The 16,175-nt window shown below is 41.0% G+C and overlaps 1 protein-coding gene across 1 annotated transcript in view; it reads left to right on the top strand.

The window, feature by feature from the left end:
• Positions 1-15,275, top strand: part of gpc5a (glypican 5a) — a 209,695-nt gene extending 194,420 nt beyond the window's left edge. Inside the window, exon 10 of the mRNA XM_070554823.1 lies at positions 12,603-15,275. Within this exon, the coding sequence (XP_070410924.1) occupies positions 12,603-12,757 (155 nt within the window). The 3' untranslated portion in view covers positions 12,758-15,275. The remainder of the gene's footprint in view (positions 1-12,602) is intronic.
• Positions 15,276-16,175: the final 900 nt, after the last annotated feature.

Genomic DNA, 16,175 nt, shown 5'->3' with positions numbered 1-16,175 from the left:
ATGGAATAGCAATGCTCTAGTTTTATTGCAAGATTTGTACTAATGATAAAATAGGTTTTTGATATTTAAAGATGTAGTTTGGGTAAACTGTTGTAAATGAATGACTTTAATTAGGTGCTGATCCCTAGAAAAATAGTAATAATAATTAAATAATAATAATAATAATCTTGAAAAATATCCATCCATCCATTCTCATCTGCTTACCCAGGGTCGGGTCATGGGGGCAACAGCCGAGGCAGAGAGCCCCAGACTTCCCTCTCCAAAGCCACTTGGGCCAGCTTGTCTGGGGGGATTTGAAGGCGTTCCCTGTCCAGCTGAAAAACATAGTCCCTCCAGCGTGTCCTGGGTCTTCATTTAGGTCACCTCCCAGTTAGACGTGCCCAGAAAACCTCACCAGGGAGGCCTCCTGGATGCCTCCTAACCAGATGCCCGAGCCACCTCAACTGACTCTTCTCGATATAAGAAGTCCAAGTCACTTTCGCATCATGGGTCCCCGGAAGAACGAAAAAAAAATGAATGCAAGTCAACGGGACTAAAAACATTATTTTCTAATCCACTTTGCCCTGGATCACATATATGTTGTACTGCAGTTTAAGTGAAAACTAATGATGGGTGTTTCGACCACGCCAGTCACGTACTTTGAGATTTATCAGTTTGTAAAAGTTTGTAATTAACATGACTACACACCAGAAATCGGCACGTTGCATATATGACATCACCACATAATCTCCTCTCCCCTAACGTAGCGCTACTTACCAAATTACCAGATTTATGATTATTCTTTCCTCCAGTGGGAAGTTTGCTGAACTTACAGCCCTTTTTCCTCAGTTCTCTCCGTGTCTGGTTTGATGACGTCACTTTCGTGAAGCACATTTGTAGTCCTGGACTTATGGTCGCACAAATCCTAAAATAGCATTTCCCCCTGTTCGAAAATAAACGCGTTCTTGGCATCAAAATGCATCTATAAAATTCACGGACATCATATGTGGAATCCATGGCATAAAGCAAGTGGAATTAGAAAATAGGGTTTTTAGCCCCATTGACTTGCATTCATTTTTTCGTTCTTCCGGGGACGCATTGTGCGGAAGTGACTTAGGCTCCCTATAGAGGAGCAGCGATCTACTCCGAGCCCCTCCCAGATGACCAAGCTTCACACCCTATGTCTAAGGGAGACACCCTGTATTTTGGCCGCTTGTATCCGTGATCTCTGCAATCTTGAGAGCTTTGCCTTCCGGCTAAGCTCTCTGTTCACCACGACAGATCGGTACAGCGCCCAAAGCACCAATCCGCCTGTCGATCTTGCGCGCCATCTTTCCCTCACTCGTGTACAAGACCCTGAGATACTTGGAAACCTGGAGAAGGCATGCTGCCCTTTTCTGATTCAAAACCGCGGTGCTTAAAAATATTACAGTGAAAATCAGCGAAAAGCTGACAAACTCCAAAGATACCTTCCACATAAAGCAAGCATCAAATAGCTTTGTTTTAGGTTTCACACTGATTTAAGTTACAGTTTCATGTTGTTGGAGTAAAATATGCTGTTAGCTTTGCAGAGTTTTTTTCATTCACCACACAGACATTCTCTCTACAGCTTGTTGCTACATTAGAAACTCAGAAGCTTCAGTCAGAGAAATTGATTGAGGTGCTGAAGTTCAGTGCTCCTGGGTAGAGACTGTCAGTGAGCTGTATACCTTTAAATAGCTTTCCTGGGGACGTTGTGGCAGTGAATCAATAAGCAGTTAACTTTGCAATACGAGCATACACTTTTATTTTAGCTCATGCGTGCGCCCATACGTGCTGAGGAGCCATTATCGTTAAGAAAACATGTAGAGACATTACCAGGAAATCTGGTGGAATATGGTGAAAATAAAAGAAGCAGTTAACCTGTATTAGTTTAACCCTTTGATGCATGAATTGTGAAATCTTCAACCATGATTTATTTAACAATTATTTTCATTCATCTTTAGGTGTGAATGAAACAAATTTCAACAAATATCTTTTGTTACGTTTAATAATTTACAAATAATTTATTACATGTCCACCTCGGTGGACAGCGTGCATTCTGAACATGAAATATGTTGGCTTGACTTACTGAAGTCCAAATGGAGGGGCTCACATGCAATAAAGTCTTCAACAGCTGTGCTTAATAGCAAAAATAAAAAATGGAAAACAATTCTGAGTACCTGTCCATTGTAGTGTCCATTATACATCAAAGGCTTAAACATAAACTTGGGTCTTGTTGGTAATAAATGTGATACTTTTAGTGGTGTGAGATCAAAGCCTGCTTTTACAAAATAATGTAGTGCTAGTTCCTGCAGTCTATTTCTCTTGTGCCATAAAAAGTAGAATTGGAGAACAAAAGCTATCTGCAGCTGGTCTTATTTTTCAGCTGGTAAAATCAACCTTGATAGAAGAACGTTTGTAGACTCTGAAAGGGTGCTGGTGAGACTAATCCTGCCCATGACAGACTTATGACCCTCGGGCCCAAGTGAGAAACTCAGAAGTCCTGGAGCAGCTGGTCATCTATTTGGGTTCGACCTCTCTTCTCTCCCGTGGGGATGAACCACGATGGAATCTGCGGCTCCATCAGCAGGGTTAAAGAGGATGCTCTATTTCACTTGGCAAAGGGACACAGACACTACCCCCCTCCACCACCTCCACCCCACCAACACTTCAGGCCTCCGAAGACATGTAAACAACAAGATGGGTGTTGACCGCCGGTGTGTTGCAGCTGTCTGAACTGATATCTGTTAGGGAGTAGTTTTAGAGGTGCGGGGGCTGTTTGAGCTCCTGTCCAGATGATTTCAGGTGGATCAGGACGATGTCAAGGGGACAAGGCTTGTTCATAAGGATGAGTTTAACCTTTTAGTGTTCTCTTGCCACAGGTTCATATCAGCATTCATTTTTGGCTTCCTGTAATGATTTTTACTCAAAAATTGATCACAGCAACTAATATTGATTGATAACATCTCATATGTAACCTATCTGGGATGGACTGACAGCACAGATGATCACTCTGGATGTGTTCTAAAGGCATGGGACACTGAAAGCCCATTTTAAATGATTATATTTTAATATAATTGGTGACTCTGAGTTTTTCATGCAGTCTGAACATGAAAACAGTCTCCTACTCCTATCTCCTGCATTAGCTTCTGATCCAAACTAGATGGTGAAACTCCTGACAGATCTACGTCACACTGTCACTTAACATTCGTGGGCTCACCCATCTCGTCCAGAAAACAGCAAAGAACGTCTCAGCTAGTAGAAGCTAAGGTTAGCATTAGCAACTCCACCACACAGCAGAAGCTCCTCCAAGCTTGTGTTATTTGTGGAGATAAAACATCAGCGTTGCACGTCAGTGGTAGAGTTGCGTTGCTGTTATCTAATCCAAGGCAAGATGTCCAAAATCCTCCAAACACACCCAAATCACCCCGCTTCTCCTCCAGCTTCACTGGTTGCCAGTCAGCTTCAGGGTTCATTTCAAGATCCTGGTTCTGGTCCATAGGGCCTTACATGGACAAGCACCATCTTACATTGGTGATCTTCTCAGTCCTTACACCCCACTTCTTCAATATGGCTTTTGCATGACCTTCATCATAACTTCCCTCTCCTTATTCTGCACCTTCTACCAACACTTTCCCAGGATCCACTGATTTCCCTCTTTCCTATTTTCTCATCCCCTTTCCTTACATTTTTAATCACAATATTGTTTTTTCATTTTACCATTGTTTACATCATTTAAAAAAATTCTTTTTATATTTGGAAGGTTTTTGTTCTTGTGAAGGGCCTCATGATTTCTATCTTGAGAGGCGCTATATAAAAGATCATTTTCTTTCTTTCTTTCTTTCTTTCTTTCTTTCTTTCTTTCTTTCTTTTCAAAACCTGCCGTCTGAAGCTCAGCTGAACGACTAGTTCCTGGAAATGGTGCACCGGCATGTTTTCCCCCTCTGAGAACAATTTACAAGGCATTCATTCCTACTAGAGACCTCTGCAGATTAAACAAGTGAACCACACCTTTAAAAGGATCCAGTGATGAGTTTTACACAAACAATAAATTCAGTGAAATTATTAATTCCAAAAATAAATAAAAGAGGGTGCCTATGAGAAGAGCTATTTCTATAGTAACAAATGGTATGTTATTTATATCAAAGAGGTTGGTTAAAAACCTAACCAGGAATCTGCACGTTGTCTAGAAAGCAGCACATTTTTTATGAGTTGTCCCAGTTTACATAAACGTGTGTTGAATTGAACCAAATGGTGTAAAAAATCAGATATATTAATGCATTTCTGCATTAGCGTTCATTTAAGCAGCAGCTGCATCATAACTTAACATGTATATAAAATGGGGACACTGTTGTGGTCCACAGGTGTAGGCGTGTTTAACCTTATGCATTTTGTTCGTGTTTTTGTTTTATTCTTCAAATTTTGATGTAGCTTTTCTCATTTCATCTGCGTATATCACACCCACCTCCTGCTAGTCATCAGCTCTTCCGGTTTCTTAAGTGACAGGTTTTGTTAGAACTTTGTGTCTTCTCTTGTTGCGTGGTCACCAGTGATGGGGATTACTGCTCCTTCTGGACCACCTGTGAAAGTCATCTTTTTCGGCTCCCAAACAGCTACTTTGACGTGTCCTTGGAAGAACTACGCTGCTTTTGAAGCACCTTGTGTTATTTTATTTGAATCAAGTTGAGCTGAGGGGACACCTCAGCTTTTAAATTAGCAGTTCATATAAATTATTTACTGTTAAATGCAAATGCTACAGGAAGCTTAAATGAAAAGCAGATAGGTGTCATCTCAGAGGATGTAGCAGTTAGTGCCTTAGCTGAACAAATAAAAAAATCATCTGATCTATTTTTTTACAATTATGGTTTGTAATGCTGGATAATAGGCTTTAACACCTGTAATACCTTGGCAACAGTCTAATGGCTGTTGACACAAAGATGCACCCAAGATGCTCCTGGTTGTGTCTCTGGAGGAGGAGATGGATGGTTAAGGTGCTCTGTGGTTGCAACGGCTCTCTATAAATAGGAACAGTGGAAAATCAGACTCCCTTAATGGTTTAACAGGGGCACTAACGTCTGTGGAATATGAATGAGGCATTATAGCTTTGGTCGTAATTATGGAGGAAATAAAAACACATGATAGCATACTTTATCAATTCCCACATGTAAAATACATGTGGGAATTGATAGAGTAACTGGCCTTCTGGTAGCTGATCTCCACGCTGTGGTGGAACCTTGAACACCTGAATGACATTGTTTCATCCTGTCTATGGTTCATGATGTTTGTGTTTGATTCAGTTTACAATTAATGGATTGAAATGCCTTTTGAACCAAACAACAGACCACTTTTTCAGTCTGAAAACTGAAGTTCTCTTAAATCAGATTAAACCGCTGACTCAGTTTGTGTCTGGTGGGAAGCCATGTAGACCAGGTCAGTTTAACAAGGTGATCATGGCTGCTACTTGATTTTTCGTCACTTTATTTTAATCCAAAGGGGTTCAAATGAAGGCAATTGGATTTCTTTGGATTCTTGAAGATGCTTTGCTTCTCATCTGAGGAGCTTTGTCAGTTTATATACAGTAGTTGTCTGTTGTTTCTTAACGAGCTGAACCTATCTGTGAATACCCCTCCTCCCTACCCCCTGAGGAGTCACTGGAGTCATTAGGCTCTATTGTATGGGACAGGTTGCTTGGATGAGATGCAGGAGGGTGTGACCTAGATTGAATTAGGTGTAAAGCTGTATTGTAGGTGCTAGAAAAGTGAAACCTGAGGCTAACCTGAGGACAACTACAGTTTCTAAGCTGTACTCTCCCATATTCCAGTCAGAAAGGACAGAGCTAGGGTGACCATATTTCCATTTCCATAAAAGAGTACAGGAAATCTGTGCCTACCGATGATGTCACACTATGACAACGCCACACAAACCACGTTGGGATCCATTTTTTCCCAGGTGAATAGCAAAAATTAGTTTCAGATTTTGCCAACAAAAGGGCTCTAAAACTATTCATATGTGAATATTTAGCATATGTATTGCTAAATCTAATTTTTCTGTAGCTTTAATGCTGCAACAACATTATATTAATAAGACATTATCATACCTTTTGTTTTACAACAGTCTCTGTAAGCCTCCTGTGCAGATTATTAAGGATGCTTGTTTCAGTTGTAAGATTAGATGATAGGATCCATGGGGAAAAAAGTTTGTCACACACTCCATGGAAACTTTCAGAGAATCCACAAAAAGTGGCTTTCAAACGGTTTTGTTACTGACAGATTTTTGTGAGTTTAGAAAAGAAACAGATTACAGTGTGTCCGACAATTTTGTTTTTCATCTGATAATATTAGAACATGTCAGTAATGTCTGATGTGTTTTTACAAACACTGTATAACTAATACTCCTGGACAGGGTTTGGATTTCACAGAGGCTTCTGGGGAGCCCAGTTATGGGGTGGGGTGGGGGGTGGGGGTGGGGGGGGTCTGTTTTGCCTTGGCCCCCAAAATGCCTTGAAACGGCCCTGGGTGTGTGACAGAGTTTTGAAGGTGATCTGAATTGTATCAAATATATAAATTTTACATGTGTATTACTTATTGTTTTATACAGGTAAAAAGATGTGGTGGAGATAAATCTACCTACATTTTACTTTTGAACACTTTGTTTTGTTTTCTTGTTTTTATTTAACTATTTTCCTGTCCTATCTGTCTCTCATCTTCCTGCATCTCCTCAAACTCTCTAGAAAAACTGCTGCCTGGATTCTTACTTTTTCACCTCACAAGTTACTTTTAAGCAGATCAAAGGGATCTCCAAACCGCAAAGTGGAGTGTGCATTTTGATGCTGCGTATGTGAGGTGAAATCACCGCAGCACACGATGAACGGAACACATCAGGAACGATTAAAAGACAGAATACCAGAGGATATAAACAGATATGAACAATCATGTGTTAATTATAAGGTTTTGTTGCGCCACCTTGAGAATGTATCTTGCGCCGGACGCAGCGAGAGCGCCAACGATAAGTGCTCTGCGTCCTCTCTGCTCAACAGAATCCCGCTACACTGAGAGTCCATAAATATTGTAATTTAGGCAGAAACTGGATCTTTCGCTGAAAGATATCTAGCCCCATTACTCGATCCCTGCTCCTGGATGAAAAACCAGACATTTTGATCATTGTAGGAAACCCCCACAGACAGAGAGTGAAAAGTGGACATGTGCCGGGGAAAGAGGACGTATGGTCACCCTAGACAAAGCTCCTCTGATGAGATTGCTCTAATTTGAACACATTTGGATCACCATGACCTGGATTACTGAGAACCTTTACCAGCATACTTTTTAACTTGACGTGATAAAAATGTGGCCAGGGTTTCCCTTACATAGGCGTAGCCGTGGCGGCCCGCCATGGCTGAATTCCCACCGCCACGCCTACAAGATCCCAAGTTATTTATTTATTTATTTAGCGCTGTTTCCCGAAGAAGCAGCGGGAACTACTATGTTGTCGCTTGTGATCACAGCCGGCAGGCAGCAAGGAGGAGCAGGCAGGGCAAGGTGCAGTTACAGCATTAGTTACTGAGTTTAAAATTAGAAAGGTAGCAGTGGATATAATGCTTTTTGGTTTACATGTTTCAATAGCATTAAGATAAATGAGTGTTGACGATCTTGACAGGGTTTCCTCCAGTGCTTATTAGGCCAGGTTCTCCTCCCCCCACCAGTCTAAGCATCACTTATTCATGTAAAATGTATTTATTTTTTCATGTCTGACTTTAACCGCATCTAATACTGTATTACGGTGTGAGCGTAACAGCGGCAACTTAAGATCGATGTGTGAGCAGCCTGAGAGGTCGGGTGTTTTCATCGGAACCCTTAAAACCTCCAGCAGGCTACGCTGTACTATTGACGTGTTAGCGCACGGCGCTAACAACTTAGTGACATGACATGTCTCGGAGAAAGCGTAAAAACACGTTGGACGCTTCTTCTGAAGCGGGAAAATAACACCTCTTCTTAAGCAGAGCACGACGTCACCTCGGCTTGTTCACGGCCGAGCTGGTGTCGGTACAAGATCTGCTCGGGTGCAAGATCGGCTCGGGGTCCGTTGACTACCTATGACGTCAAAGTAGTTGATTGGCTGAACATGAACCTTACGGAATTACGTAATCAGGTTACATTGTTATCACGTTACGTTGGTCCAGGCAAATCTTTTTGTTGGAAAGATGGACAACTTTTACAAAGAAATCCATCATAACCTCTTTGAAAATACACTTTTAGCATAGAGCTGCGTGTATATTAGGGCTGAACGATTAACTGCATGTGCAATTAAATTGCGATGTGACAAAAGAAGATTTTCTAATCGCCAAGGCTGCAATTTGGCAGCGAGTGGTTTGCGCAATGCTAATATATGTGGAAAAACCCATAGGAATTCTAATGCTAATATCACCGACTACATTATTACAAATTATGAATTAGAAACGTGCCAAATGATTACATTTGGAGTCTAATAGTAAGTAAAACTACCACCAATCAAATAAGAACAGACAGGTATTTTAGTAAAGCCAGAAAACTTTTAACTCCAGAGTTTTGGCTATAGCAGCTATGAGCGTAACTGAACTACGCATGGACAAGACGTCAAAAACTCTAAACACAAAATACTTCAATAAATGGGACACACTTCTTTCCTGCAAATACAATTTCACATGTGTTGCTAATACCTATGATCCTTCAAGGGATGTGCTCAAAGAGGAGTTCAACATTATGAATACAATATAGTGTTTTATTTTACAAATACTATTATAAACACAAACTTACATCTTAAGAAACATTTTAATAACGAAACTGCTAAATTCTTTCCAACAGTATAGATGTGTAGTGTATTTTGTCCGAGTGGGTTTGTCGTACTTTGACGTCATCGGCAGTCGAAGGACCCCGAGCCGATCTTGCACAGACACCGGACTGAGCTCGATAACATTGACCCAGCGCAGCCACTGGGTCGTTGGAGCTGCCACCGGGCCTGCTGAAGGAACACCAGCAAGTTTCATCAGACTCGTAAAGTTTCTTGTTTTTGCTGGGGACCCCCTGTATTTTACCGCTCCCTCCTGCAGTCTTACCCTATTAAAATTTACAATGATTCAGTAAATTCCGTGTATCAATAGAAACAATCTCTGCCTCTGCCAGCTGCAGTAAATGTAGTTTCCAAATAATAAATAAGAGGTGCATTCATCTGTGTATCTCCTTTGATCCGCATTAGTGATATTTTCAGCACCAGAACAGTGAAGCAACAGATTCCTGAGTTTGTTAGTAATTTGATTTATTAGGTGCATCTAACCTGTTCTATTTTTCTCTGAAAAGAGATCAAATCAGTGCTTCTATGGGTCGTCTCCACTCTGCACTAGAAAATTTTACTTTGTTTAGAGACGTGTCATACCCCCCCACCCCCACCCCCACCCCCACCCCCCCCACCCCCCCCCCACACACACACGCACACACACACAAGCTGGAAAGATTCCTAGGGGAAACACTGTGTGGCTGCACAGTGATGACGTTGGATAGCAGTGTTGCCTTGCAGGAAGGTCTTGGGTTTAATCACCAGCTCAGGCCTTCATGCAGGTGCCCACGTTTCTCCTTGGAGGTGTACGTTTTCTTACTCAGGTTTTCCTCCAGAATCCCAACGTACACGATAATTGGCTGATCAAATGGAGGATCCGGCAGATTGTCAAACCAGGAACCAAGGGGAACAATGTAGTTTTTATCCTTACTGTGGAACACTGGACCAGCTCTATACCCTTGGGGCGATCCTGGAGGGTGCATGGGAGTTTGCCCAACAAATCTGTGTTTTGTGGATTTGGAGAATGCCTTTGACCTCTGGGGGTCCTTTGGGGTGGTCCTTCGGGAGTATGGGGTACCAGGCCTCTTATATGGGTGCCAGAGCTTGGTCCACATTGCGGGCAGTAAGTCGAGCTTGTTTCCAGTGAGAGTTGGACTCCACCAAGTCTACCCTTTGTCACCAAATCTGTTCATAACTTTTATGGACAGGATTTCTAGGTGCAGCCAAGGTGTTGAGGAGATCCGTTTTTGTGGCCAAAGTATTGAGACTCTGCTGTTTGCAAATGACGTGGTCTCGATTTACCGGTCGATCTACATTCCTACTCTCACCTATGGTCACGAGCTTTGGGTAGTGACCGAAAGAACGAGATTGCTGATACAAGCGACCAAAATTAGTTTTCTCCACAGGGTGGCTGGGCTCTCCCTTAGAGATGGGGTGAGAAGCTCTGTCAACCGGTAGGGGCTCGGAGTTGACCCGCTGCTCCTCCACATTGAGAGGAGCCAGTAGAAGTGGCTCAGGCATCTGATTAGGATGCCTCCTGGACACCTCCCTGGTGAGGTTTGCTGGTACGTCCAACTGGGAGAAGACCCAAAGGAAAACCCAGGACATGCTGTAGGAACTATGTCTCACGGTTGGCCAGGGAACACCTTGGGATTCTCCCAGAGGAGCTAGCCCAAGAGGTTGGGGAGAAGGAAGTCTGGGCCTCCCGGCTTAGGTTTTTAGTGTGATTGTGTGCTCATGCTTGTGAGTTTGTACTGTTCCTGAGATGGATTTGGGACATGTCCAGGGTGTACCCTGCTTCTTGCTCAGTGACTGCAAATGTGGTCCCTTAATTTTTTCCTTCTTAACCTTTAACCATTCACCTACCAACATAACTTCACAGTAGTGAATAACTGCAAATTATTTGTGACCAATTAGATGTGATGATTCCATATAAATATGATATATCAATCTGATCTGTGAATGTTTAATCAGAAGATTATAGTTACTTTTACTTGCTCAGGGACCATAAACACACTTCATATTAATTCAGACAGAGTCAGGTACATAGTTTTTAAAATGAATTTAAGTATTTTTACTGAATTAATAATTTATACATGACAAGATATGAAAAATGAGATGTAATGTGATATGTGAGGTGGTGTGATGGAATCTAGATGTTTTAGCAGTGTTCTTTGTATCTGAGGGAACTTGTGAAATCTGGGTGTAAAAGAATTTGTTGTTTGGTTATAAACTAGAGAGTTGGTTATTGATAAAAGCCATCAGATGCAATCTGTCGTGCTTGCAATACCCTTGTGGAGACCCCCGGTGTAGGTCCAGACTGTCGGAGTTTGGTTGAACCTTGACGTCAAGGTACCCGAAGCTCATAGGTTAACTCCGATTCGACCCGTGCGTTCTTGAGATGTCTCCGAGTCACAACAGGAAGCTGGAATGCTTGTCAGAGTCCAAGGTGGATGTTTGGCTCTTAAAAGAGCCGTCTGGCTGTGTCAGCTTGCAGCGTGCAAAGAGGCTTTTGACTGCATGTCAAAAGAGATGTCTTGAAGATGCTTGTTCCCGAATTGGCCAGTTCGAGAGACAGCTAGAAACTGAATTAATCGGGAAGTAATTCTTGATTTAAAAAACCACAATGTTATGAGTTCTGGCCAAGTTTGGCAAAACAGAATTTGACACATTTGGAGTCTTTACCAACATCCCTCAGAAAGCCACGCCTTCTTCAGATACAAAGAGTTTTAACACTTTGTGAATGAGAATCTTTAAAACTCTTATGTGAGGTGACTATTAACCTGAATGAGTATCTTATTGTAATGTGTGTGAGTGTAAACAATGATTAACTTGTTAAATCAATCACATACTGATCTGTGAAATAAATGGATCATTATAAGAACAATATTCATTTTAAATCCATTGATTTAAGCACAGGTTATTCAAAGATTTCATTTAAACATCTTGTTCATTAATCACATATGATTATTTAAGCTTGTGGTTCTAAAGTCATGGATTCACTTATTCAGAGTGAAGAATGTTGACGTCTGGCTTTCACGCCGAGATGGCAGGAACCTTGAGGGAAACTGTTGCGTCTCCAGTGAGGAACAATACGTTGGCAAAGGGTTGTTTTGGGTGTCTGGGCCTCGACAGATGGTGCAGCCTTGAATGTCTATGAAAAGTTATGTTGTGTTAATTAGATGGTAAAGAATCTACCACTTTCATACGTAACAACTATCTCTACATCGGTAAATAAAAACAAAATACCACTCTCTTGATCATGGTGTTTGCGTAAAATCCAACGCAGCTCCAGGAGTATTTTCATTTGCTTCAGGCTCATTCTTCATGAAAGGCAAATGGCAGTCCACCTATAGAAGTAATTTCAATGCATTTAATTTTGAATATGAAACTTAACTGCACATGGATTGTGTGGTGCTCATAAGTGCTTGGAACATGAAGAAAATAAAAATCCTGGTTTACCGCTGTAACATACTTAGGAGACAAGCCCAAATGGGCTTGTAGTCCGCACGAGTACTGAAGGTGTTTTGAAATAATAAAAAGCTTTTGCACTCTCAAGGTTGAATGCAAACCATTATATTCCTGTTAAACTGGCTTTAGGGAATGTTTCACAGACAGGGTAAGAGGAGCTGGAAATAGTTCAGCGATAGATCGTCTTTTATGGTTTTATGGAATTTGCTGACAGTGACATTGTAAAACTAACCACACTTGTCCTTTCTGTCAGATTGTCTCCTGTGATGTCATATTGATAATAAGCATTCTTCAGCCTGTGATTTTCATCTCTGCTCTCTTCACAGTGAGTCCAGATGTGACCGGTGATTACAGACATCATCATTATCATCATCCACCTGCCGAGGATTCAGAAATAGAAGGCAGCTCTGGCAACCTCAGACTAACCGGAGCCATCTGGGTCCTGGTGTTGGCTTGTTTACATATGATCCTGGCCCTGTAACAGCTGTCTTTTAGCAGCGTTAAATTTTGATTTTTGATTTTAAGTTTATTCATCCAGAAATGAAAGAGACTGTGAGAGTAACTGGCTGCGAAACATGAAAGACTTCCGCTTCCACTCTGTATGAAACATGGTGGGAAAGCTGACAAATGTGTGGAAAGACTGTCGATTCTACATGTAATAGAGTGTTCTGATGGCTTTGAAAGTATTTGTTGTTTTTATAACAAAAATGACATTCATTAACATTAATGAGTTATTTATGATGGCAAACATGAAAAATAATAATGTAAATGTTTAATAGATTAAGTTTCTGTACATTCAGCAAATGTAAATAAGTGAGCTCTGTAATGTACAGAACAGAACGTGTTTATTTTAAAGGGGATCCGCTTTTTTGCAGTTATTTGTCAATTGTCTTCATAATAATTTTGTTTTCTTTTGCATAAACCAACAGATTTCTTATGAAAATGCATGAGGCTGTACATAAAAGAATAACTACTCCACGAGCTTTATAAAATATACAAAAAAATCCAAAAAATGAAGACAGCTCCTTTTATAAAACTGTAACACATGCCTCTCTGTCCAGAGTGCATTTAATTGGTATGTTTCAATTGTGAAACTGCGAGGGAGAAGTTCTCCAAAGAGAGAGGTGGACAGGCAGAGATGGGGGGCGAGTGAGAGAATCCATACCCCTTTTTTAGAAATAGATTAGTTTCCTCAGGAGTCTATTATCATCTTTCAAACTCAATCCAGCTCTTCTTCACAGGCCCTGATGGAGGATGATAGCTCCAGGAGCTGCTGGTGAGGAAGATTTCGATTGCTTCAAGTTGCTACCGGACTGCATAATGCTGGTGTGTTCCTGACGGCTTCTAGCAGATAAATGTAAAATGACTTGTTTCACAAACACCAAGCATGTTTGGTCATTGGCTGTGAGAGAAAAGCACCAAATGGTTGTGAAAGCTGGTTTATAATAGAAAAGTGTACAGTTCAAAAGCATTTGGGCTCCTTCACTTTTCAACTTTTTTATTTATAATGTTGCTTTAAAAAAACATTTGATGATTTTTTGTGGAAGTATGAAACAAGTAAGTCCTTATATTTTATGAATTCATCAAAAGAAATGTTCATTTTAGCTCGAGTGCCTCCAATGCTTCTTGGTCATGTTTAATATTCATCTACAACGGCGTTCTGGAGGACTATCATAGTTCATGTTTTTTGTTGTTTCCTTGCTTTAGCACACCTGATTCAGTTGTTAAATCAGCTCTATGGCAGGTCCTCAAGTTCTGCAGAAAGTCTCATTCAGACCGAGCATGGAGCGGACGTGTACCAGAATCCGTGCAGCTTCAGAACGGAAGGCCATTTACACCGACTGCAGACTGTGTACAGAACGTCTTCGGAAAGTCGTTTGAAAGTTTGCGCTATGATAACTACATGTGTGGAGAGGAGCTGGTAAACAAAAGCCACACTTGTCTTTTCATACAATCACACATCGTGAAACTGATATCCCTGTCATTAATAACAACAAAAGAAGCCGACAGAATGATGAGCACGAGTTTTATTTTTGAATTGAAGCGGCTGCACCTCGCTGCCGCATGTCTCACTTCCTATCTGGCTCATGCAATTCCTCAAGTCTGCAACTTCAGAATGAGCTTCATGCGGCGTCTGGAAATAAAGAAACCATGCAGAAAGATTTTGCCGTTCCGCATCTAGATTCTCACCGCCGCTGGTGTAAATGCTCTGATTAGGGTAAACGATTCAGTCTTTATTGCTGCACGGATTCTGATCAACATTCGTTCCAGACTCGGTGTAAATGAGGCTTGAACCTGCTAACGACACACTGAGAAAGGAAAACAACAAAGCATTCAGGGCAGTGGTCCCCGAGCTGTGATCAAGCCTTACGTCTTTATGTATCCTCTTTTTGGTTTTTCCACAAATGCAATGCTACTTTATTTAAACATTTGCCCAAGCTGGTGTGAGTGGACTTCTGCTGGTAAATCTGGCCCTTTTAGCATCTGTTGGTGCTTAAACATGCCAGTGGAACAGTTGTCAACTTTTCGGGACAACTGAAATAAGCTTTTCAAAAACCCAATCCAGAAGACTCAGAACTGAGACATCTAGAGTGCTGAGCATGAGTGAAATAGAGAGCAAAGTAGATGAATTGTTGATGTTTTCTTTTTCTCTTGCTTGTGATGAGATGTAAGATCAATCAGCAAACTGGGTGTTCTGATGAGGCCACAGCAGAAATCACCAAAACATGGCTGCTGCTGAAATATATTCTGGTTTCTGATGGGCTTCACCCTAACGACAGAGGGAAGTGGTTTTAATAAAGACTGTAATGATGGACTCTCTGCTGCACTTTGTACAATAAACTATTGGTTCTGTCCATGTTGTCTGAGGAGCGTCATGCGTGTGATGATAATTGAAGTTGTTGATGGGCTATAAATACAACATACTTTTCCAAATTTTTTTTAAATGTGCGAAAAACAGTTTTTTATTGTTTCATTAAAGTTTCTATTTTTTTCTTCAATATATTGCAACTGTACACTTTTATTATGGTTATTAATAAAGCAATATTTAATTAATCCCAATTGGTCACTAAATAGAATGGTTTACCATTTATTCAGAGATTAGGTTCATTTTGTTTATTGCACGTAAATAAAATAATCATGGTGAGAGTCACTCAGGTCAGTGTAAATAAATCACTAAAACTAAATCTTGATAAATTTGTCAGCAAGTTATTTTACCAAATAGGGAAAGAAATGCACACCATAACGTTTAATTTAGCCAAGAAGGCTTTTTTTTTGGTAAAGTTGTGGTTTTCCCCCTCAGTCACTAACCAAGCACACCTGTTTCCCATCAGCCATCAGATCACCTGTGCCTGTTTTGTTATCAGTCCCTCAGTATAAGAGTCCCCCCCCCCCCCCCCATTTCCCTTCGTCTTCTCAGAACCATCTATTTAATCCTGTTTTCTCAGCAGTTAACAGACTCTTGTGTCCAACACCAACCAAAATGTGACGATGAATGTTGAAGATTATTTACTGACTCTTGCTGTTTACTAGAACAACATTTGACCATGATGCTTTTCTGACTTGATGTTTGGTCAAGTAGAACTGCCTAAAAATCTTTTCTAGAGTTGAGAAACATCCAAAGGGAAGACCATAACTGCACACGTCTTTATGAAAAATGTTCTTTGACTTTTGTAGGGGTACGAAAAGAGAAAATAAAAGTTCTGTACATAATGTTGCAAGTGGTGCAGCTGTCATGCAGCATAAGTCCTAAGTCAAACTAATGAAACCTGAAAATGGCCGTCCTCTGGTAGTTTCCATCCAGCCTAAAATCTGAGAAAAAGAAAAATCATGAAAACGACCTTAATCCTGTCATTTTGTATTCCGGGATAGTCGGAGCTGTACCTATTGCCTTAAGTGTC

Source organism: Nothobranchius furzeri, chromosome 9, assembly GCF_043380555.1.
Source record: "Nothobranchius furzeri strain GRZ-AD chromosome 9, NfurGRZ-RIMD1, whole genome shotgun sequence".
Lineage (NCBI taxonomy): Eukaryota > Metazoa > Chordata > Actinopteri > Cyprinodontiformes > Nothobranchiidae > Nothobranchius > Nothobranchius furzeri.
This window is presented reverse-complemented; position numbering and strand designations above follow the sequence as displayed.